The 26188-nt window shown below is 38.8% G+C and overlaps 1 protein-coding gene across 2 annotated transcripts in view; it reads right to left on the bottom strand.

Annotated features, from left to right (window-relative positions):
• The window catches only part of Xpo1 (exportin 1), a 40283-nt gene that overhangs the window by 11330 nt on the left and 2765 nt on the right, over positions 1–26188 (bottom strand). For both annotated transcript variants that reach the window (XM_075944488.1, XM_075944487.1), the window contains 10 exons: positions 21415–21546; positions 14118–14219; positions 10684–10756; positions 6396–6457; positions 5951–5995; positions 4483–4664; positions 4331–4379; positions 4136–4255; positions 1666–1794; positions 861–1019 (listed from right to left, as the gene is read on the bottom strand). In XM_075944488.1, coding sequence (XP_075800603.1) covers positions 861–1019; positions 1666–1794; positions 4136–4255; positions 4331–4379; positions 4483–4664; positions 5951–5995; positions 6396–6457; positions 10684–10756; positions 14118–14219; positions 21415–21540 — 1047 coding nt within the window. In that variant the 5' untranslated portion in view covers positions 21541–21546. The remainder of the gene's footprint in view (positions 1–860; positions 1020–1665; positions 1795–4135; positions 4256–4330; positions 4380–4482; positions 4665–5950; positions 5996–6395; positions 6458–10683; positions 10757–14117; positions 14220–21414; positions 21547–26188) is intronic.

Here is a 26188-nt window from a genome sequence, read left to right as displayed (position 1 = left end):
ATGGCCTGGTATAAACAAGTTTAGTGCAAAGCAGGACTAGAGAACATGATCTTAAAACACTGGTACAGAATTTGATGTGGGACAAAATGTTCAGAAACCAAATTGGTGTTGGTTATACCATTCAGACACATATCCAAACAATAAAACTATTTCCGGGGCTGGTGTGGAACTCTGATGTTGAACTTCTGGGAATCCTCTTTCCTCAGCTTCCCAGGTGCTGAGATTATAGCACAAGCACGTTTCAAAATTAGGTTTCTTCAGGCTGTCCCAATATATTTATATCATGTGGTCCTGTGTGGGTTCAAATGTACAACACTATACTGTATGACTTTTCTATCTGTTATGGGATCTTAACAGTTTTCCAATTTAAAAGTAAAAGAATTTGTCAGGCATAGTCCAAGGATTTGTGAGGCAGAGGCAGGTTGATCACGGTGTGTTCAAGACCAGCCTGGTCAAACACATTGACAGAGTGAGACCCAAAAACCAAAAATGAAATCTGGTTTGGAAACAAAGTATGCTCATGCGTATAATCTCAGAACCGGAAAGTTGAAGAATGCAGATTGGCCACAAGTTCAACACCAGAATGCCCCTACAGAGTTTCACACCAACCTAGGAAATGGTAGGAGACACTCTCTCCAAAACACAAAATAGCGGATGGGCACGCCTTTAATCAGGGATGCAGAGGGATCTCTCTAGTATGACTTCAAGGACAGTCAGGGCAAAATAAAGGCACTTTTCCTCAAAACAAAACAAAAGCCACAGGTAGAGAGCAAACAAGATGTCTCAATATCCACATACAGAACATATTTAAGAACCCTTTTTTCCCCTTTTCAGAGAAAAATGTCAGGAACCAAACCTACCTCCATCAGTGCTTCCCTGAGATTCAGTCTTTTCTCTAAAAGTTGACCATGTTCCTTTAGAAAGGTGCAGAGAAATAAACTGAGATTCTGAATAAAGTTCTGTTCATCATCTTTTCCATTTGAATATGCAAGTCGAATATTAGTATTTAAAGGAAGCATCTGGAAGTTGAAAACCATTATCAATCAACGTTACGAAACCAACAACAAAACACTCTGAACTCTAAAATGACACACAGTTGCTAACACCAACATACAAAGAACAGCTGTTAACTGCCTCATATATATTCTTTGAATTTTGCTATCAGATTTTTCCCAAGACACGGAAAAATACAAAGGTGCACTCAAATGGCAAACAGTAATATAGCATCATGTTTAAATGCCCAGATGATCAAATTTTGTCTTCAAACAATTCTTTCACACCTGTACCAACAGACCTTAGTCTAGAAAAGAGGTTGGCCAGTTTGGACAAGCAATGTTAAATTAGACGGAGGAAGGAGAGGTTGGTCCTAGAAGGTTCTCAATTACCCCATTGTGTGACCAAGTCTCCACATCATCCAACCTTCAAATTTCTATAACTATATTATCATGGAACCCATAAAACCTTAATATTACAAGGAAGAAAGTTAAAAAACCACTTCTACCTAAGATTGTATATAATATACATAAGCACACTATAATGTGCATTAACTGATCTATAGTTTAACTTAATTCAACCATTTTTATTTGGCAATGTTACTGATCATGAATGTAACCATTTCTAGTGCATTAAAATCATTCATTTTCAAGGCAGTGGTCTATCAATTACCTGCTTTAGCTGCATCATTGTAAGTGTAAACAGAGTTTCAAACTGTTCCTCATATTGGCTTACACTCACACCAGCAATCTCTGTGAGGCACTTCAGCGACACATTTCGAAACATTGGGACATTCAGGAACTATTAAAAGAGAAAACAAAATTAATCTCAAGAAACATTTTGTTTTAAAAATGACAAAGGAGTATGTATGGGGGCTAGAGAGTTGGTTGTGGTTAAAAGCTTTTGGTGTTCTTGTAGAAGACCCAGGTTCTTTCTACTCCCAACAACACCCAATGGCAGCTCACAAGTAGCTACTCCAAGGGGATTCAAACCCTCTGAAGTCTATGCCTTCTGACATCCAAGAGCTCACAGACACTCATGTGATAAACACACGTGGTACGCACACAGTAAACTCACCCCCCATACACAAAAACAAAAAAATTTACAAATAAAGGAGACTTACAATCATAAACAAGGATACAGTCTAAAAACAGTGAATAACAGATTTTTATTTTTGTATATACATTTTGAAGAAACACCATATACTCAAAGCACATATGCTTGTGCTTTTTGAGATGGGATCTTAGGAGACAAAAGCCGCTATAAAGCTGAGAATAACCTCAAACTTCTGACCCCTCTGCTTGCATCACAGGTATGTAATAAGGGACGCTGGGGTTAAACCTAAGGTTTGCACATGCTAAGCAAACAGTGAGCTACATTCCCATGACATCTGAAATAATAGTAATAATAAAACTTGTTTGGTAGCTTTCTTGAAATCATTACAATGTGTTTGATTGGCTTGAGACCCTGTCTTAATAATAATAATAAACCAATAACATCAAAACAAAACCTACTCTGACGAGAATAAACAATGGCTGAAAAATAGTCAATGCCACTTCACACATCAGCTACATTGAATTTAAGGCGAACTTAAACCAAGATAGTTTTACCACTCTTCGCAACCCCGAAATAAGGTCTTTAGGAGATAATTAACAAAACTGAGATTAATATATTATGTAGAAATTTAGTTATAAATTCTGTATACCCTTGGCGGTAAATTTGGGAAATATTAATAACTGATCTACAATGTTCATGTGTTAGCAATTTATCTTTACTAAGGTTCAATAAACACCTCTGTAACATTCATCAAGATAATACAACACACAATGCACTGGCAACTACGGTGGAATAATCCTTCTGTACACTACGAGAATATGTCACCATGATGGGTTTAATAGAAAAGCTGACAAGCCAATAGTTGAACAGGAGAATGGCAAAATCAAGAGACCCCAGGCAGCCACCAAGTAAGCAGAACCATGTAGAAAATGAGGTAACAAGTCATGAGCCACATGGCAAAGCATAGATGAGAAATATAAGTTAATTTTAATAAGTTAATTAGTACAAACCTGAGCTATCTATCGGCAGATCATTTATAATATCTATTAAGTCTCTGAATCAGTTATTTGGGAGCAGGGAGTTGGGACAGAAATATGCCACCTACACATAACAGCAATTATCTATGACTGAGTAACAATAGGAAGTGCATAGCATTCTAATTTTTTGGGCAAAATAGATTTTCATGGTCTCAGTATTGAAGCACTTGCCATTACACCATTACATCTGATCCGGGGGGGGGGGGGCAGCCAATTGCATACAAAATGGGATCATTTGATCTCTTCACTGTAACTCAAGTGAAAGCAATATACCACTAGAGATATACCCAACATAGCATTATTGTTTGTTTTTGACAACACCAAGGAGCCAAGCTCTTCCCCAATGAGCTATAATCTCCAGCCTTCACTTTACTCTCCCCCCACCCCAGTCCTGCAGTGTGGGTTAAGAGGTTCCAAATGTGTTGATGTGTTGGTATTAAAGCTTTCAAATTGCAGTTCAATGTAGTAATACCTTTAATCTCAGCACTCCAGAGACAGGAGGACCTATATGAATTCAAGGCCAACCTTCTACAAAGTAAGTTCCAGCTGTTACACCGAAAAAAGCTTTCACACAGATCTTAAATTGCATTCATACCTGATTCTTGAATCAAACTGACCTAGCTAGTTGTCGGTTTCTTAGACAAACCCTACTAGGTAAGTAATTTAGAACACCCCTCAACCTTGAAATCATTGTACTTGGTGCTGCTTAAATGGTTCAGCAAGTAAAGAAGCACCTGATGTTCAATCTCCTAAACCTGTATGGCAGAGGGCATCAACTCTCAAACAAATTGTCCTTTGACCCTCCCCTCCACATTCACACAAAACAAAGAGATATAATAAAAAATAAAAAACTTCCTACTTCTAACCCTGCAGTACTGGAATTACATACACATATACCACTATCTCTAAGTTTAAAACAAAACAAAAAACCAGGATTTAAAGAATCATTCCAAACAATTACTATTCATATAAAAATCTTGACAGCAGTGTCAGCGAAGAAAAACTCTTTGTGCCTATCCAGAGACAAAATTGAAGCGTACTGGCTTTACCTTGTAAATTAATGTGCTGATTAACTTGGTCTCAAAGATGTATCCCAGTGGAATCCAGTTCAGAAATCTTAGCAGTGTTTCTAAGGTTGCATGTACAAGGGGAGCATTTTGGGAATTTTCCTGCAAAGGCAAGCATATCGTGAATATACTTTACTCTCACTCTATTTCAGAAAGAAGAAAATTGAAACCACTTACCATCACAAACTGACAGAGTTGAAATATTTGTGAGAACTCATTGCACATGCTAAGGAGAAAAAAAAAAAGATTTAGGAAAACTTGCTGACCACAAACACTTTTACACATAGAGCTCCATATAGCACAAGATAATTTAAAACACAATTACTTGCCTGTCTTTTAAATGCTTTGCTTTAACTTGGGTTATCTGTCCACTAGAGAAATCAAACACTTCTTCACTCAAGAGTTTAAGAATCACCATGTTATTCTGACATAGACTTTCACTGGTCCTACTTGCTCCAACAATGTCACTGATAAATGTTGGCCAGTGCTTAGGCCACTCTTGCTTAAGTATCTAAAATTAAAGATGATATGTCCATTTCACTTCATTTGACAAAGACAAAACAATTTCAAAACCAGAGTAAATATTACTTACTTTACCCTTTTTATTAAGGCAGAAATATGTCATTCTCAATACCACACAAACACAAAAAATGGTGCTTCAATACTCACAGACCCACTCAGTCACCCTGATGGCTAAATATGGCTCTAGAATGTATGAATATTAATATTTCCCTGGCAGAACATCTGAAATCTAATCAAATGATAAAGGGTGAGATTAAGTAGACAGATTTAGGGGCTAACAAGAATGCTCATCTAGTATATGGACCCCTGGAATCAATCCCTGCTACTCCAAAGCTAACAAAAGACATTTTCTGTTGGATATAATCCAGTCCTTATATTATCTCAAATTTGCTAACGCAGTGAAGTTGAATTGGGCCTCCAAATTAAATTGATGCCACTGAGCCCTTGTTCTTGAATTACAGTAGGGTGTGGATATTTTACAAGCTTGAAGTAGACAGCACAAGCAGGGAATGAATCTTTTACTAAATTCCTAATGAAATACATTAAAATTCTGAAATTCAAATACTGTCATAGCCAAGAATATTCCAAACATTCTACAAATGAATGACCTGTTGGAGGTCAGTAAAGAAAACAGGTCGGTACTGTATCTATCTAGGAGGCCTAATTCCAGGTAAGGATATATAAACTGGAACTGGACCAGCCACATGGAAGGGAAAAGCACAGCATCAGCAAATAAGAGTCTAAGAATCCAACTCCAGTATGCAGTCCAATTTACACTAAAGCCATATAAACTCAAGTCTTAAGATAACTGTTGACTCTTACCACCACAGGTTCATATCAGATGTTAACTAAAGAGCTGAGCTCAGGTTGGGTGTGGTGACACACGCCTTTAATCCCAGTACTTGGAAAGCAGAGGCAGGCAGATCTCTGAGTTTGAGGTCAGCCTAGTCTAGAAGTCAAGTTCCAGGACAGCCAGAACTGTTACAAGGAAACCTTGTCTCGGGGGAGGCTCAGTTCCCATTGCCCATGTCAATCACAACCACCTGTAATTCCAGGTCCAGGCATTTCAAATACCACTGGCCATTGTGGGCACCTTCACTCACATGCACATACCCACTGGAAGACACAGACACACACACCTACACACACACACACACACCCCAATCCTACCCATAGTTAAAAATACAAATATTTTTATCTAGGGATAAAGGAAGTTTGAAATGTTAAGTGTTAACAATCATTTAATTTTTCCTAGGAAGATATTAGAAAGCTTACCTGAACAAGAATCATATTTAACTTCCCAATATACACCTTTTCTTTCTAGGAAAGGAGAAAAGGGGTCAGGTTAAACAAGTACCTAAAACATACAGCACAAACATAACAAAAAAGATAATGATAGGTCTAGTATAAATAAATATGTTTTTATGACTATTAAGAGTAGACTAAATTTAAGTGTTTCTTTCTTGAACACATTCTTTGGGGACCATGGAGGTGGCTCAGCATGAAAAGCCAACTGCTACACCAAGCCTGACAATCCAAGTTCCAATTCTCTGGGCCTATATGGACTCCAGACCACAGGGTGGAAGAAGAGGAGCATTGACTCCCTCCCTAGTATTCTCTGATCACCACACTCATGTTGTGCTACCCGGGCACTCTCATGTGTGTCAAAAAAAATGTGCACACAAAGAAAATAAAGTTTAGAAATTAAGAATTTTCTTACCTCTACACAAGCTGGGTCAGAAGACGTCTTGATAATGAGGCCAACAACATATTTTTTTATTCCTATTAAAAAATACACATATAAAATGCATAAAAAATTAAATTTAAAAAAAATAGGCATGGTGATTTATGCCTATAAATAATCCCATCACTTCAGAGCCTGAGGCAAAGGAACTGTCACAACATCCCAAACTAGAAGGAGACATTATCATTCCTGTTTTGTTTTGGTTTTTCGTTGTTGTTGTTTTTAAAGACGAGGTATCCTTGTGGAGATCTGGCTGTCCTGGAACACAGATTTGCCTGACTCTGCCTCCTGATTGCTAGAATTAAAGGTGTTAGTTAGCCTCCACCACCTGGCCAGAATGTGACTCAATTTAAGAAAAGAAAGCCATATTTTTACACCAGGCTAACAAACATTCAGGACCCAGGAGAGGGCAGAGTAATCAGTCAGTTTTAGGCTCCAAATCCTTCACAGGTGCTGGCAATTTCAAAGAGTGTCAAATAGGACTCTGGATGTAGTTCAGTTGTAGCATTCTTGCCTAACATACCATGCTTTCTATACTTTTGAACTTTTTAAGCTTTGAAAAATCAGAATCAAGCAAAATGGTGGTGGTATACACCTTTAATCCCAGCAGCATTCAGTGCCAGAGGCACGCGAATCTGAGTTTGAGGCCAACCTTGCCTACAAAGCAAGTTCCCAAACACCCAAAGACACACAGGAAAACCCTGTCTTGAAGGGAGGGCGGGGGGGAGGAATCAAAACCAAAAGGGAAAATTCAGAAACCAGTAGTCCCGTGCTAACAATAAGCTATCATCCCCCTAAATCCCGTTTATTCTTTTGTTGTAAGATTATACGCATGCACTACTATGCCCATCTAACACCATATCAATCTTATATAAACACTGAACTATACATACTTGAACTTTTGATCCTGCCCCCAAAGTCCTGGGAGTATAGAGGAGTAAAAGCATGACTAAATTACATTTTTGGTCTTTACATTGTTATTCATGTGTGTTCGTGATTGTCTATCTCCTGTGTGCAAATGCCCAGTGAGATCAGAGGACCAGAGTCGCAAGGTAATATGGATGATGGGAACTGAACTTAGAACCTCTCTAAGTACAGCGAGTTTTGCAATTGCTAGGTCATCTCCAATCCAGGATTTTTTCCTTTGCAACTGATATATATCTTGTGAATAAAATACATATCATTTAAAACTGTAGGTACATTTTCTCCAGAGGATTACTTACTGTTTTTAGCACTTATTCTTTTTTTTACGGGGGAGGGTCTTAAAATAATCACTTTGACTTCTGCCTAGTAAGTGAATGACAGTGTTTCTTGCAGTCTAGACTGGCCTAAAACTCACCCTTCTGCTTCTACCTCCAAAGTTATCTTTGAGGGTCTCTAACTAGTCTTATAAACACTGTACACTGAGCTGGTTTTGAATTTGATGATCTTTCCACACCAGTTTCCCAAGTTCTGGGATAAGTCACTCTTGTTTCCTTTCACTCTCTGCCTCTAGTCTCTGAGAGACAGGGTTTTAAGTTCAGGCTAGTCTCCACTATTTCTAAGTGGTGGTGCCACTCATGCAGAGGCAAGAGGATCTCTGTGAGTCTGAGGCCAGCCTGGTCTACAGAACAAGTTCCAAAACAGGCTCCAAAGCTACTGACAAATCCTGTCTCCAAAAAAAGAAAGGAAAGGAAAAGGAAAAATGGAATGGAAAGGGAGAAAAAGAATGACCTTGTGCTAAGGGATTGACTGGATTGAAGCTGGGCATGGTAAAACCCCCTAAATTTAGCCCTGTCTACCTTAGGAAGGGGGAGATAATGGTGGTGGGATTGGTGAATCAAAAACTAAACTTTTAATTTAAAAATAAGATGTTTATGTTTTTTCCTTTTTGTCCTGAGACAGGGTCTCAGGTGTGCAGTCCTGGCTGTACTGAAGCAGCTGGAATAAGGTGTGCTAGAAACCCAGTTAAAACTATAATTTAATAATAAAAAAACACTCAACACAAATAGATCTACTTTTATTGGGTCTTCTGTTTTTGTCTTAACCTTCACTTTCAGGCATACAAAACCAACTAAACAAAAAGGTATTGGCCATTGATTGTCGCTGGGGGAACTTCATGGGTTGAGCCCTTGAGGCTCCAATGACAGCTCCACCCACATTCATTGGCTAGCTCAAGATTAACTCAGTGAGTCACAAACAATGGTGTGAATGTGGAAAAGGGACTTTTAAGGAAGGAGATGGTTGCTGAGGGCAGAGGGGGGAGAGAGCATAAGAACTTCTTGGTCTCGTTTCTCAAAACAGCACTTAATATAAAGAAATGAATTGAGAGAAATCTATTAACCCGAAAAATAATTCAGTCATTACTAGCAAATCACTAACTTAATAATCATTAATACATAAGCCCATAAACATACAGCTGTTATTTTTTTGGCCCCAGGCTAAATGATCATAGCAATGCAGAAAATTCATAACACATTTTACATTTTTGTCCCATATTTTGTAATGCCTTTCTCATTATTAAGATGGCTTTTTAGAGGGTGGAGAGATGGAGTTGCAGTTAGAAGTGGACCTAAGTTTGGCTCTTAGCACATCAAACAACAAAGCTCTTTTCTGCCCTATGAGAGCATGTGTTTGCCTAAATGTATACATGTGTCCAAAGTACCTTCAGAGGCCAGAAGAGGGCACTGGATCCCCTAGAACTGGAGTCGGAGTCACCCACCCACTGTCTATACATATTAGAAGAAACCAAACAAGTCCTTGGCAAATGCTCAAAATTGTCGAACCAGTGCTCCAGTCCTATATTATCTTCAAAAATCAATACAAGGTCTTACTTTGTAGCCCTGGCTGGCTTCTAGTTGAGATCTACCTGCTCTGCCTCCCCACTGCTGAGGTTAAAGATATGAACCACCGTATTTGGCTTGTTCACATTATACTCACTGTTCTGTAAGTTTCTGATGATAATTTTACCATTAATTTCATAAGCTCCTTACATACTAAAAATATACCCCTGCCCGAAAGAAAATAAAATTTGTGCGTATAAACTTTTAAAAAGTGCCAAACAGTAAACTTAATTACTATTTTATTTTATTTTTTTTAATTTTATTTTTTTTTGGTTTTTCGAGACAGGGTTTCTCTGTGGCTTTGGAGCCTGTCCTGGAACTAGCTCTGTAGACCAGGCTGGTCTCGAACTCACAAAGATCCGCCTGCCTCTGCCTCCCGAATGCTGGGATTAAAGGCATGCGCCACCATCGCCCGGCCTTAATTACTATTTTAAAATACTAAGAAATATTCTTTTAAAAGTTAAACTTCAGCCAAGTATGATTATTCAGTCCTAACACCTGGCTACACACAGTGAATTCTTGTTCATTTTCAATCCAATTTTAGGGCAAAGACTAGTTCAGTTGGTAGAGTGCTTGTCTACTATGTTTAAAGTCCTGAATTTGGTCAGTATTCCCAGTCCTCAGATGGAGGCAAGAGAACCAAAAATTCAACACCATCCTTACCTACAAAACAACCTGAACTACAGAGGACACCATCTAAATAATAAGGAACAGGGCTAGAAAGATGACTCAAGGGTTAAGAACACCTATTACTTTTACAGAGGACCTGTGCTCTGTTCCCATCACTGACTTAGTAAGTTTCAGAATCACTAATACCTCCAGCACCAAAACATAAAAAGCAACCTCAGAAATAGCAAGGTAAAAAGCCCTGATTCGATGCTTTCCACCCTTAATCCAATCAAGCTGCTAAACATAAACAATATTTTTGGTTACTCGTCTCATGATCTTAAAACATTCAAATTCAAGCAATGCCCCAAAATAGCTCAAGTGGTATGTATTAATTTCGTGCGCATGTGAAACTGAGGATGGCCCAGTGACTCTCACTTCCAAACACTAGGCAAACACTCTACTCCAGTTCTTCATCTCAACCTGGTATTTATGTCCATTCATTCTTTCCTTCCCTTCTTTCTGTTTTGACAGGGTCTCTCTACATAGCCCTGGCTGTCCTAGAACTCATTCTGTAGACCAGGTTGATCCTCAAATTTACCAAGTTCCACCTGCCTCTGCCTCCTGAGTGCCAGAACTAAGGGGATTTATCACCCTGCCCAACCGTGTGCATAATCTCTTATTTTCTAATCAAGGTTTGCTCAAAGTGATGGTTGCCTCTTTCCTCTAAAATAGCCGACTCCTCTTTCCCTACACAAAAACCCTGCCATGCAACATTAATAAACTCAACTGTAAAAGAGTAAGTATCATGACCCAAAATTGAATTATTTTCCTACCTTCACACTGGTTCCTTGGAAGAATCTTCCACCTTGTTTTTATCACATTTTCCAGAATTTGTAGTCCATAATACTGAAAATTGGAGAATAAAATTATGTGAGTATCTTGTCATAGGACTAGGACCTTTCAGGGCTCACAAATGGACAGACACACATTTATAGCTAATATTTCAAAAACATTATGCTATCAAGTTTAATTACACATATTAAACAAGGATCTATTCACCCATAAGCTGAAATTTCATGCATTTTCCTCATTTTATTGTTTACTACTCTATGTAACGTCCTGCTGTTTATACATGCTCACACCAGGAAGAACCAAATAAAAAGCCCTTTAGCAGCCAAATGGGCTTATCTGTAGAAGGAAAAATAACAGCCAGATATGAATTCTCAGCATAAGACTGCTCATAGGCTTGCATACATTATTAACACAACCAGGCTCCTAAATTTAGTAACTTGAATGCTGTCAAGCTCCCTAGTCTCCTCTAGGAGCTACAAGCTTGCAGCCATACGTGAAGTGTTGCCACAGATAACTTTCTACACAAGTGTAAGCGTCTCTGGTGTGTTACTTAAGGAGCAGCAAGACAAACCCACAGGTTCATTTTCAATTCTAGCCCCACCCTTATGCAGTTTCTATTTCTACTAATTTAAAGATAAACTTTTGTGCACAGTCAAAATAAAATACAAATGCATGTTGCAATCTGTGTCTACCTTTCAGGTATCCCTTTATAAACATGGAAGCTGTAACTATATATGTGAAAAAGTTAAATAACAGAGACCACTTTGAATCCATTTTATCCCTTCTGCTGATTATGGACAATAGTCAACATTTGAGAATTTATAATACTCTAGGATTTATTACCTAAATTACTATTGGTCATTATTATTATTACCAATTAGTGTAAATAGGCAGGAGGAAGAAAAGGAACCAAAATGCATTTTATTTCACCTCAAGAATTAGGGATTCTAAGAACTGGCTATTAATACCTGAAAGGTAAACTCATTCACACAGACATAGCCTCAGATTGCAAGTTTTGGCTGAGAATAAGAGTTCATCTTTAAAATTGTTAGTCATTTACACAATAATAGGAGCATTAGTATTTCAACCAAAGGGATCATATAAATGCTCATTTTAGTCAAAGCACAATATAGACTGTCCCAAACTACATTGTGTTCAAATGTTTTTGCTGTTTTCTCTCACTTTAATATTTTATACCTTACAAAAATAATTCCTCTGTAATCTCTAACCAAACTCTACATTAGCAGAACATTCCTTAAAGTCTTCTAAAATAAGAACAAGGCCAAAACAAATTCTGACGTTAAGAACTTAAATGTCACTACAGTATTTCCCAATCAGCAGTAGTAAAGCTCACTATCCTGGTCATTAGTTGCAGAAAGTGGGTGCTCATATGCATACAAAAGACAAAAGTTTCTCTAAGTTAGCATAAAAGCTATTTCCCTAAAGGACCCAAAGAAAAAAAGAAAAAAAATCAAGGCAGAACACCATTGTGCTACAAAATGTCCTCTTGCTAATAACCAATTAAAAAGACTCACAAAGCACCAAGGAACTAAACAACATAGTCAGACTTAAAAAAAAAAAAGAATTTTAAGATATACTTGACCTAATTTTTATTTCTCAACTGAAAAAGCCCCCTTCCATTACTATCATATTTATTAATTTACTCACCCTTTACTAACATTCTCGTTATGTTGTATTGATTTACTAGCTCCAGTCATTTCTATAATTACAAAAGTAGGATCAGCTTGCTGAACACACAATTCATATTTTAAAACTCCCTAACAAAGAGGTTGAAATAAAAGCATCCCACACACGTGGTCAAAGGAACACACATAGTGTGTCCATCCTACAGTCTAAGTTCTAACCTCTCCTCATCAAAAACAACTCTGTGTATGAAACTTGGAAAGAGAATTCTTGTTCCTTTGGGAAAATAATGTTCTTCATAAATGTGAAGTGACAGCCAGTCCTTAAAAAACAAAACAAAAAAAAAACTAATAAAAAATTAAACACCTACTTCTACTTTAAACCTCAGAGCTTGAGCTATCCAATGCTGAGCTATGAAGATGAGGGACAGATAACAGCAAAGACTACATGAAAAAACAAACGCATGAAATGATCCCTATGGCAGAAATTTCTGAGCCCTTAGAAATACTTATTTTATGCATTGAGTCCCCCTTCCCCTCCCACCACCCATAAAACAAAAACAATTGATGAACAGAATTCAGTTAAAGGGAATCAAAAGGGTAGACCTTGTGGAGGCCTGCCGTCAAAGCCTAGCTGTGTAGTTGCACAGGAAGACACCCCTTTTCTTCCTATTACAAGCAATCAACATAATGGAACATTATGATTAATATCAGGTAGTGTTAACATCTTTAAAGAAAAAAAATGATTGCATAAAAGCCAAATGTCATAGTGCATAAATTTAGCACCAAATCATTTGTAATTTATGTAAATTGAAGAATTCTTTACCTGTTGCTTTCTTTCTGTTCCTCTAATCATCTCATTTTTCACAAGACAAATTTGAGTTTTTAAAAATACTGTTGATAAATCAACTTAAACATTAGTAATGTCTGTCAGTATAAAAAGCAAAATTTACCAGGCAAGCAAACAGGCAAACACTGTTATGTTACTTAAGGTTAGCACTTTGAGGAAGTTCTGGGCTGTATTTTTGCCTTAAAATTTACCAAGATGTCAAAACTAATTAATATTTTTAAACTGTTAACTAACACATTCTGATTTCATAAACAGATGTGCACACGGCTATTTTCTGTTTTAACACAATGTATATCAAGTAGAAGCCTTTTGTGTATTAAACAGAATGCCATGGTATTTTATTACTTTAAGGCGTTTAAAGAGAAGCGTGAATCATCAAGCATTAAACAGTCAAAACACATTTTGATCAACCCTTCTGTTCAAACTCAAGAAAAAAAAAAGCAAGGAAAAAAAAGCCCTGAGTTATAACATTTTCAATTGCAAATAAGAACTGAGTGCTGTCTCATTGAAAACACTGGTACCATGGAGTTTTAAGGGTTTTAAGCTGTCCACACTTACTGGGTGTTGATGGTGCCTAACCTGTATTATATTGATTACTTGCCCAAAATAATTTGTCAAGTCTCATCTCTGAATAACTTTTAAAACTTATGCTACTAAGACCTATATACATGCTCTAAAAAACTCCCACCCACAAAAGGAAAAACAAAAACACCTTGCATACTAGTCCCAATTACAAAAACTTCATCCATAATTCTTAGGACTATTTGCAAGAATTAATTCTAAGGTCTAGAATAATTTTGAAATTAGTTAGCAATATAAAATGATTTGGTAACATATGCTAATACTAAAAATGAGATACCTTCCTCAAAGTTTACGACTGGAAGAAAAGAATAACAGATTTTTAAAACCACCACTTGCTTACTTTCGTGTTCATGTTCTGCGAAAACTCCAATATTGTGTCGACGCGTGTCCAAGCATCAGGATGTTCCTTTAAATGTGTCAATACTTCTTGAGCCATTCTTTGCTAAAACATTATACAAAAAGAATTAAGCTACTGTGCTCTTTAGAATTCATTAAAATGTAAAGTACAGAGAAAGGCACAAACCTAACAGCACAGTGATACCTCTACCTTCTGGAAACAGTTGAGAAGTAAAAGCTCATCAGGCTTTGGGGTACAGGGTGTAATCCCAAGTACTTAAGAGGGTAGGATAAGGTAAGATTCCCTAGTTCTCTATTACCACTCCATTAGTGAGCTCATGCCCTGGAGAGCACTCATTAAATGAAGGCATTACCACCAAGCCTGATGGCACATATTCATCCCCAGAACCCATATGGTACAGAGGATCAGCTCCTGCAGGCTGTCTTTTGACCTTCAAATTCACATAGACACAAAAGATAGACACTTTTTTCTTTTTTTAAAAAGTCACAGGGCATGTCTCCAAGTTTAACTCTAAGAACACTGAGATACATGGCTTCTGAGTTCACAGACAGCCAAAGCTACAGAGACCTTATAAGGAAAGGGGGAGAGGAGGGATTTTTAGAAAGGTGAGGGAGAGAGAGAGAAGGCTTTAATTTGAAATATATCAGCCTTTTTCACAAATCTGGTTTATTAAACTGAAATTGCATTCAATCAAGGAGGGGTTTGGTAAAAACTATGTGGCAAAACACAAGTTGAGAATAAAACAGGGCCCCAGATTCACCGTCCAATATCACAAAAGAAAGCAGGAGTGACAGGGATCTGTGAGGTCTGAGTCCATCCCGGGCTACCAGAGTTTCAAATAAACAGAGTATGTAATGTCTTCTGCAATTTGCCTTTTGCGTTTAATGTGGTTTTAAAGATCTATCCATGTAAACATTACTATGTCTAGTTTCTTTGGTTTAACCATAACCCCTTTTCATAATACATTTCACCAAAGTTTGTAGTCTACTGACAACTTAATCTTTTCACTTTTTTTTTTTTTGGTTTTTCGAGACAGGGTTTCTCTGGCTTTGAAGCCTGTCCTGGAACTAGCTCTGTAGACCAGGCTGGTCTCGAACTCACAGAGATCCGCCTGCCTCTGCCTCCCGAGTGCTGGGATTAAAGGCGTGTGCCACCATCGCCCAGCTTCTTTTCACATTTTTTGACTTTGTTATTTTGTAGCTAAACTGGATCCTTCCTTCATTTCTACAAATCTATATGCATGAGACAGGCATGGTGGTATCAACCTGTATTCCAGCATTCAAAAGGCAAATAAAGTAAAAATAAATCTACAACAAAAAAGACTGCCAGCCTGGACCACCACATAGGGACAGACTTTGCTTCAAGAAAGGGGAAAAAGAAAGGGAGAGGGTTTATTTTGAAGTAAGCAAACATAACCATTATTTATTATGATCTTACTAATCAATATATACTTTTGGAACCAAGCAAAATGCACACAGCAGTAATCCTAGAAATTGGGGGGTACACATAGTAATCAGAAGAGTGCTTTGGATCCCTGGGCTAGTTGGGAGCCACCATGTATGTGCTGAAAGCTGAACCTGGGTCCTCTGGAAAAACAACTAGTGCCTCATAGAGTGAGTTTCAGGACAGCCAGAGCTGTTAAACTCAGTCTTGAAAAACAAAACAAAAACAACCAAAACCACCTTTTAGCATCTGGAGAGATGGCTTAGAGGTTACAGGTTCAGTTGCCACCATCCATATTAGGCAGCTCACAACTGCCTCTAACTCTAGGCACATCTTCTAGCCCGAGGGCATGTGCACACACACCATCCTTTAGAAATATACTCAGACATTGTGGTTCTAAAACTCACCCAAAAGCAACTGTGGAATTAGGAAGAACTGAGTTACCTATATCCTACCATGAAGATCTTGGGTTAGAAGTTAGGCAAAATTGAAGAAGTTTTTTATTTGTTGGTAAGGTATTTGTTTGAGTGTTTTGTCTATGTGTGCCACAAGCATACTGTGTGCCTGATGGCAGAAGAGAGCAGCAGATCCTCTCTGCCTGCTATAGACAACTGTGAGCTTTCAAACGGGTGCTGGGAATGAACCTGGGTAGTCTAGAAAAACAAACACCTCCACCCCCTTTTTTTTGTCTTTCGAGGCAGGGTTTCTCTGTAGCTTTGGAGCCTGACTTGGAACTTGCTATGTAGATCAGGCTGGCCTCAAACTCAGAGATCCGCCTGCTTCTGCCTCCTGAGTGCTGGGATTAAAGGCATTAGCCATCACCGCCACTTGTTTTGTTTTTCAAGTCAGGGTCTAGCTGCATAGCCTATGTTGGCATTGTCCCTGTGGATCCTCTTTCCTCATTCTCCAGAGTACTGAATTACAGGTAGATATACCACGGTGCCCAGCCACTTATGTACATTTCCCATTTAGTTTGTCAAGAAGGTATACAGTTGCCTGTCCTAAGAAAAATTATGAAAGACAAATGAAGCTACAACAATCCTCTTGCTTCTGCCTAAGATTATAGATGACCTTTACCTCACCCGGCGTTGGGTAGTATCTATCTTAATGTTCTCCCTAAGAATAACTGAGTGTGAACTTGTAACAAAACAGTACTTATCGTGAATCTTTACCTAGTAAAACTTACTTGGTCCTACTACTGCCAGCTCTTTAGGATGGCCTGAAGTCAAGGTCCACTTGCCTCAGTCTTCTTCCTGAGTCACACCAGCTTCAGGTGAGTCAGGTCATTTGATGTGCAGAGCACTTTCCACATTATAACCTTTGGTTCCAGCCCCCACAGATAACATGTGCTTTGCTACTGGTTATAACCTCACACTTCCAAGTTAACAGCACTGTTTGTACCATAGTTATCTTCTTTATTTTACCCTATTTCCCATTTTTCTTTTAATAGATTTCTATTACCCTAAAATCTCAAAAGGGTTTAAACAAAACAGTAACAAAAAGAGGGAAGGTAAAAGCAAATTTCTAGTAAAAGCAAAAGCATTTCTACTCCTTAGCAATAGAAGAGTTCAAAATAACCAATAGAACACAACATTGGAAAACACACCCACTCTTCACTCTTTTTCTTTGGGCTAACTGGCTAAAAATAGAAAAATACCTACTATTTTAGTACTTTTAAAATTATGTGTATATGGGGGGTTCCATTTAGTGCAGTAACCAGTGAATACCAGAAAGGGGGCACGGGATTCCCTCAGGGATCTGCCGAAAGTGGGCGCTCTGAACCACTCAGTCTCTGGAGAATAGCACATGTTCTTGGCTGCTAGGCCAACACTTCAGTCTCCAACCATTACAGTTTAAGAATCTTACCAAAATCCCCATACAGGCAAAAGTTCTGTCTATAAATTATTTCATGCTACAAAAAAAAATTGTAGGTTCTGACCATTTATTTTGAAAAATATATTTTGTGTTGCTGGGCACAATGGCATCTACCTTAAATGCCAGCATGCACAAGCAGAGGTACATTGATTCGAGTTTATGGTCTACAAAGCAAGTTGCAGGCCAGCCAGAGCTACAAAAACTGTCAGAAAAAAGAGAGAAAGAGAAACAGACATGTAACTTTCTAGGCCTGTCCCTAGTGACCTACTTCTGTCCTCTGAGGGAGGACAAGGGCATGGTTACATGGGACACCTCACAAGGATAGCTAATTGCATTGTGCACAGCACTGACAAGGGTCTGAACGGTGCATTAGTACCAGCAGCCTATCAAAGGTAAGTCATTTAAACAATGCTTATTATAAGCTAGGATCCATATCCCAAAGTGCATTAATTTTATTTTACATTACTTAACCACCTATTACAAGAATGAAGAAAGCAAATGATCAAATCAAACCATGCTTAAATCCTTTCCCTGAGAATACATGCCAAAATGTATCTTTCCTTTTCCATTTCTACAAAACTGGGGTTTGAACCAAATTCATGTCACTGAATTAATATTTTCAGATTTTTCTAAACTATGAGACAGATCTCACTAAGTTACACAGGCATCCTCAGCGTTCAGAGCTGAGATTATAGAGGTCTATACACCACTAAGTGACTTAAATAATACCTTGCTTTTTAACCAGAATGTCTGAAACAGGTCCTTTATAGACTTTATCACTAACCTTCCAAAATCTCGTAATATAGGCAACATTTTATACATGGAGTTTTAAGGATACAACTAGGGAATCTATGAAGAAATTAATTAACAAAGCAGAGCATGTTAAACGACATTTGCGTGCAATCTCACTACGGTAGGTGGAGGCAGAAGATCATGAATTCAAGAGCAACTTAAAGCAATCTTCCAAGTTTGCCTCCTAAAAACAATAAAACGTTGGAGATAATGCTCAGTTGGTGGAATGCTTATTGCAGAAGCCCTGGGTTCAGTCCCAGCACTGCATAAACCTGGCATGGTGTCACATCACTGTAACCCTAACATTCTGGAGGTGGAAGCAGAAGAACCAGAAGTTCGAGGTCACCCAGAGCTGCATTTGTAGTCTATTCTCACATTATCCTATAGTATAAGATCCCATTATTAAAAAAAAAAAGAAACAGTTAAGTCATGTGATAGATTACATTTTCTACACTTGACTTGTCAGCTTATTACTGGAAATAAAGTCCTTTACTTAGAAAAGCTAGCCTATTGCTCTCATAAACAAAAAAGCTTATGCTGGGACTAGTGGTGATTCAAGCCTTTAATTCCAGAGAGGCAGAAACAGGTGGATGAGCTCAAGGGCAGTCTGGTCTACAAAGTGAGTTTCAGGATAGTCAGAGCTGTTAAAAAAAGATAAACCCTGTCTAAAAAACCAACCAACCAACCAACCAAACAAACAAACAAAAAAAAATGATGAGAATTTCTGTTGTGGTTAAGTTATCATGTGATTCAGGCTAGCCTTCAACCCTGATGTCCCTGCTTCTACCTTTTCTTTCTTTTTCAAAACAGGGTCACTCTGTTGCCCCGGCCATCCTGGAACTCACTCTCTCTGTGGACCACGTTAGCCTTGAACTCAGAGATCTGCCCGACTCTGTCTCCAGTTCAGGATTAAAGGTGTGTGTCACCACAGTCCAGCTGCTTCTACTTTTCTGAATCTTTTAAATCTCAGTACTTAGAAGGATTAGGCCAGTCTGGGCTACAGAAGTTCAAGCCAGCAAAACACCCACAGCAAAAATTTCGTCTCAAAACATAAGGGGCAGGGGCATAGCACTGCAGAGATGGTTCACAGTTAAAAGCACTGTTGCTACTACTAGCATCTACCAACACAGGAGCTAACAATCCTTTGTAACTTGTCTTAGGGACAAACATGGTTCATACATGTACATAGGCATGTACAAAAGCATTCATACATGTAAAATAATCTTTTTTTTTTTCTTTTTGGTTTTTCAAGACAGGGTTTCTCTGTGGCTTTGGAGCCTGTCCTGGAACTAGCTCTGTAGACCAGGCTAAATAAAATCTTTTTTAAAAAAGCCCATGGCAAATTTTAATCTTTGCTCATATGTTTTTAAGTCCTAAAATTTTTTAGATTTTTAAGTTTTATTTTATGTGTATGAGTGTTTTGCCTACATGTATAAATAAGCACCACTCTCATGCCTTGTGCCCTCAGAGGTCAGAAGGAGGTATCAGATCCCCTAGAGCTAGAGTTCAAGGTTGTTAATGAATTACCATGTAGGTCCTCTTCAAGAGCAACACGCTCTTTCTCCTAACTGCTGAGACAACTCTCCAGCCCTCCCTTAAGCTCTCTTTATATAAAGTTTATAAACTGTATGATAGTACCCAAGGTCAGACAAAAATATCTTAACAAGCCAGACTTGCCGAATACCTTGGGAGTTCCAGGACAGCCTGGTCTATACAGTGAGTCCCAGGACAGCTAGGGCTACACAGTGAGACCCTGTCTCAACCCCCCAACTCTCCACCCTCATAAAAAAAACACACAAAACACAATTAACTTCCAGCAGAAATTGTCCAAGAAATCAAACGTTTGGAAACAATATTTGCTCTGTTAGATGTGGTCGTTGCAAGACTGTGGGGTCAAAAGCATGTTTGAGATAGTTTCCGAACCTGGCACGCACAAGACACCGTCTTTAATTCTAATCCTCCTGTCTCCCTAGTGCCAAGATTTAAACACACACACACACACACATCCAAAAACAAAAAACAAACAAAAGACCACCCAACAACAAAAATAAAAAACCATGTTCCACCATGGCCAACTTTTATTATAAAAGGATTTTTTTTTTGCTAATTTCAGAACATTTAAATCAGAAGACAATTAACTTTCCAAAGTGGGTTCTCTCCTTTTACCAGGCAGGCCCCAGGGACTAATTCAGGTTGTTTATACATCAGCAGGCAAATTGCATAGAACTTTATCCAAATTCTTCTGTTCAAACCCAAGATCCTCCTGCCTCTGCCTCACAAGTGATAGGACCACAGAACAAACACCTATATTAAGTCTTAAATTATCAAAATATAGCTTACTGTGAGATAATTAACTTCACTAACAGGACTTCTTTTACAACAACACAAATTAAACGAACTAAAATTCATATTGCATGGAACTCACTATGCAGACTGAGGTCATCTCAAACTCAAGAGATCTTCCTGCCTCAGTCTGAGTGCAGGAATTAAAGGAGTGCACCACATCTGGCTCTTAATCGAATTTCAGATAAGCATCTGAAACACCTGCAATTTCAATGTTTAAAAAACTGGTAGTAGATAACAGCCAGATGGCCTAGTGGCTAAATCTGTCCAATCTGAATCTCACCACCAGAATCCATAGGACAGAACCAAGTAGTTCCCCGACTTCCACATCTATAATCGGGCAGCTCACAACTGCCTTTAACTCCAGTTCCAGGATACCTGGTTTTTAAGGGCACCCCTACACCCACTTAAACACAATAAATAATACCAGCACTCCGAAGACAGAGGCAGGTAGATCTCTTAAAGTTCAAGGCCAGACCTGTCTCAGAAAACCTAGGGAAAAAAAACAACAAAAGCTGGGATAGGTGGCAAATACCTTTAACCCTTTAGCCCTCACGCCTACATATAAGCAGATCGCTGCTGAGTTGGGGCCAGCCTGCTCTACAGTTAAGACTGTCCCAAAAGAAAAAAAATATAGAAAAAAAAAAGACAGGTCTATTCCTAAGTCTCCTTCTTGACCAGTCTAATAATACTTTTTCCAGACTGATTCTCATTAGTAAATAACTCCAAATTTATAAATTATAGAATACATTTTATATTAAGGAGAAAAACTCAACAACTTTGTTACATTTTAATAACTTCATAAAGTTTTAATCATCTACATTACCTGGGCTCCTTCTCCATGGTATAAACAATTCACCACATTGTCTAAGAGGTTGATATCCAGTTTTTGGCTGAAATCAAGCAGCTGACGAGCTGCATGGTCTGCTAACATTGTCATAATTGCTGGCATAGATTACTGGAAGAAAAAAAAAGTGAAGTTACTTAAGTTTGGACATCAGCTAACACACGATCTATCCGAGTAATTTCACTTCAGCACTATTCACACAAACACTTAGAATAAAGACATTTTAACCTAATTATTATGAAATTAGTAAAACAAAATTATTAACAAGCTATTCTATAACTGCATTAATAAACCCATTCAACTTTCATAGTTACATTTCCCACTTACATTTATAAAATTATACCAATCTATACCAATCTAATTTTCAGGTGAACCCATCATAATTCCAGAATCCTTTTTGGGGGTAAGGGTGTGAGTATGGAGGGCAGAGAGGGATTCACCATCTAAGACACCAGTCTCCCAAGTGCTGGGACTACAGGAGTGTGTGACCATGACCAGGTTACCTATGGGTTCCTGCTTGTCTGACTTTTCTAGTTTTTGTTTTGTGGTCTCTAGGCCTGGCTCACCTGAAACTCCACATGGCCAACAATGACCTTGAACTTAACTCACTCTCTCTCTCTCTCTCTCTCTCTCTCTCTCTCTCTCTCTCTCTCTGTGTGTGTGTGTGTGTGAGTGAGAGAGAGAGAGAGAGAGAGAGAGAGAGAGAGACTGCCCTAGAACTCACAGAAGTCCGCCTGCCATTGTCTCCCAGAGTGCTGGGAACTAAAGGTATGCACCATCACCTCCCAACCTTGAACTTCTACTACCACCCCCCTCTCTCCAGTTCTTGTTTTACAGAGTGCTAGGGAAGGCATGCTAGGCAAGCACTCTACCACCTTTATGCCCAGCCCTCTTAAAAGTTATTTCAAATTCCAAACATGATTTTAAGGATTAAAAAAATCCTATGTGATTCTTTTGAATAACTTAGTATAAGCATCTTAAACAGCATAGTGGTAAAATATTTATTTTGTATTGTACATAGTAGTGCTAAGAATCAGTCTAACATATTAGAATCCAATACCCTTAACCCCTACAGAATTTATTTTCTACATTCAAACCACTCAAATACATTACTACTTTCCATCCACATCAAGAGCATAGTATATATCATATGCATATAATCCCAGCACTAGAAGATTGAGACAAAGTCTCTAATTTGAAACAAACCTGGGCTACATCTACTGACAAGTGCCAGGCGGTGGTGGTGCACGCTTTTTGTGCCAGGCGGGAGGCAGAGGCAGGAGGTTCTGAGTTCAAGGTCAGCCTGATCTACAAAGTAAGTGCCAAAGCTACAGAGAGATCCTGTCTCAAAAACCAAAAATCAAAATCTTCAAGCATACGTATCAAGAGGAAAAACACACTGTGAAAACCAAGAATAATTTTTACCACGAATCCTCCAAAATTAGCCTGGACTAGAGTAAGACCCTGTCTCAAAAAACAAACAAAAAATACAAAATTAGACTGGTTGTGGGGAAACGGGAACACTTCTGCATTGCTGGTGGGAATGCAAGCTGGTACAACCCCTTTGGATGTCAGTGTGGCGATTTCTCAGAAAATTAGGAAACAACTTTCCTCAGACCCAGTAATACCACTTTTGGGTATATATCTAAAGGATGCTCAATCGTACCACAAGGACACGTGCTTAACTATGTTCATAGCAGCTTTGTCATAGCCAGAACCTGGAAACAACCTAAATGCCCCTCGATCGAAGAATGGATAAGGAAAATGTGGTACATTTACACAATGGAGTACTACACAGCAGAAAAAAGACAGCTTGAACTTTTCAAGAAAATGGATGGAGCTAGAAAACATTATTTTGAGCGAGGTAACCCAGACCCAGAAAGACAATTATCACGTATACTAACTCATAGGTGGTTTTTAAACATAAAGCAAAGAAAGCCAGCCTATAAATCACAATCTCAGAGAACTTAGACAACAATGAGGACACTAAGAGAGATTTACATAGATCTAATCTACATGGGAAGTAGAAAGTAGAAAAAGACAAGATCTCCTGAGTAAATTGGGAGCATGGGGACCTTGGGGGAGGATTAAAGAGGAAGGGGAGAGGCAGGGAGAGGAGCAGAGAAAAAATGTAGAACTCAATAAATATTAATAATAAAAATGAATAAAAAAGTAAAAAATAAAGGGTTGGTGGTGGTAAAGCTAAGGTGCTCCCCTGATTATAAGGAATTCTGACTATCCCACCAAAATGTATAGCACTACTGATTTAACCAGTCAATCCTTAGTGGCACTGGCTTTGCAGACCTAGCCAGGGGAGAGGAGCATTGTGGTTCATGCCTCTAATCCCGCAGCATTAGAAGGTTTAAGTCAGAGAACCATACCTCCTACATGGGAGGTCAACCTGAGCAACACAGTAAATTCCATGTCTAAAACAAATTCTTGTCTAAAACAAATAAACAAAAAAATAAACAAAAAAGTAAAACCTAAGCCTGTACTTTGGTGAAATGAAAGCTAGGGGGTCAGAGGCAGGTGAAGCTCTGTGAAGCCTGGTCTACACAGACAATTCAAGGACAACCAGAACCACATAATGAACACTGCCCCCAAACAAAAATAAGTAAGGCAACAGAAAAAGTATTCTAATTCTGGATAACAGTGGCTGGCAAGATGGCTCAGTGGCTAATGTACTTGGAGCCAAATAACCAGAGTTTAATCCAAGAGATCCCCCTTCCACAATAAAGACCTGACCTCCACAAACTGACCTTTTGAGTGCACACAAGCAAATAAAATATACTGCCAACTCTTCTTGTTTCTGTGGTGCTGAGGGGCTGAACCTTGTAAATGTTAGGCCCAGCATACCACACTGAGCTATTTCTCCCCACCCCTTGGTTTTATCTTCAGATAAAGACTTTCCCAGTTGCTAGCTGGCACTCACAAGAAACCCTGAACTTGCCATCCTCTGTCACAGACCCAAATCAGCCTGGGATTACAGGCCTGTCTTGTATCAGTGCCTCAGCAGTAGAATCCTCTTAGAAGTAGAGAGCTGCCTATGAACATCACTTATGAGGCAATTCTCCTGCCTCAACTTCCAGACACCATGACTAAAGGTTTGAGCCACCACACCTAGCTTCTAGCTCAAAGTTAAATTCTGCAGGGGCTGAAGAGATGGGTCAGTGTTTAAGAGCACTTGCTGTTTTTTGAAGGGAACTGGGTTCAAATCCCAATCCCATATGGCAGCTAGCAACTGTTGGTAGCTCTAAGATCTAACAATTCCCACAGACTTACCTACAGGCAAAACAGCAATGCACATAAAATAAAAGTAAAACAAAACAACTGCATAGCATTTAAAGAGGATACCATAAGTATCCACGACACCTTTTAACAGTGTTTGGAAACCTTCCAGGACCAGGAAATGAATAGCATATTTAATTACAGGTTTTGAAAGAGGTAAGAAAAGATGTTTTTAAGATCTTATTTTTTTAGTTCTGTATGTGTTTGTGTGGGCATGTGCACCTGAGTGCAGCTGTGTGCAGAGGCCAGAGTGATGTCAGATTTCACCTGAGCTACAGTGACAGTTATTATGGGCCACCCAGAATGGGTGCTGGGTCCTCTACTGGGCCATTCAGTCCAAACCCCCAACTCCCTTTTGAAAACAGTAGTTTGAAACCTATACAAGCAGGGCTTGGTGGTTTAGCCCTATACCCAGTTCCTAGGAAGTGAAAGTGGAGATGTAAATTCAGGACATCTTGGACTGCAGAGATCCTGAATGAAGACAAGGCCAGGTGTGGTCACCCACAGCTTTCATCCCAGCCAAGGCTACAGAGTAAGACCTGTCTCAAAACACATATAAGATCAGCAGTTTCTACATTTTATTTCTTTGCATTATTTAATTGCACATTTATCTGTTGTGCTGAAGGTTTATTGAGATATAAATTAGTTGCAATAAGGCAAAGATTAGGCTTGGCTCAGTTAGTAGTGTTCTACTATGCATGAAGCTCTGGGTTTGGAACCAGGGGTGGTTATGACATGTATCTGCCACCCCACTATTCTTGAGAATCAGAAGATCCAGCCCATCCTCACCTGCAGAGTTTGAGGCCAGCCTCAACTATGAAACCCTGTCTCAAGGAATTAATAATCAGGCCGAGACTAACAGAAGTCCAGAGGATGAACCCAGTACACTACTTCAACAGATAAAAGCAAGAGGAGGGTAACAGGTTCAAGAACTGCCTATGTCCCTATTCAAACCTTCAGGCTGGAGATGACTCAGTGGTTAAGAGCACTGGTTGCTCTTTTAGAGTCCAAACATTCTGTCACATTGATAAAGACACACTTAAAAATACGTTAAGGTAGAGCCGGGCGGTGGTGGCGCACGCCTTTAATCCCAGCGCTCAGGAGGCAGAGGCAGGCGGATCTCTGTGAGTTCAAGGCCAGCCTGGTCTACGAGAGCTAGTTCCAGGACAGGAACCAAAAAAAAAAAAAAAAACCTACAGAGAAACCCTGTCTCGAGGGAAAAAAAACCCACCATTAATGTAAACTAAAGAAACACGATGCCATCAACCAAGCACTTCTAAGGTAAAAAAAAGGCAGGCCAGCAGCTTCACCTACATGAGGCTCAAAAAAAAAAAAAAAAAAAAAAACCTGTGAGAATTGAATGGGCAAACACATCTGTAACCTCAGAGGAGGTGAAAGCACCAAGGCCAGACTGGGGTACACAGCGAGACAGTACCTCAATAAGATCTAAATACTAATATACAAG

This window comes from Microtus pennsylvanicus, chromosome 12 (assembly GCF_037038515.1).
Source record: "Microtus pennsylvanicus isolate mMicPen1 chromosome 12, mMicPen1.hap1, whole genome shotgun sequence".
In the NCBI taxonomy this organism is placed as follows: Eukaryota; Metazoa; Chordata; class Mammalia; order Rodentia; family Cricetidae; genus Microtus; species Microtus pennsylvanicus.
This window is presented reverse-complemented; position numbering and strand designations above follow the sequence as displayed.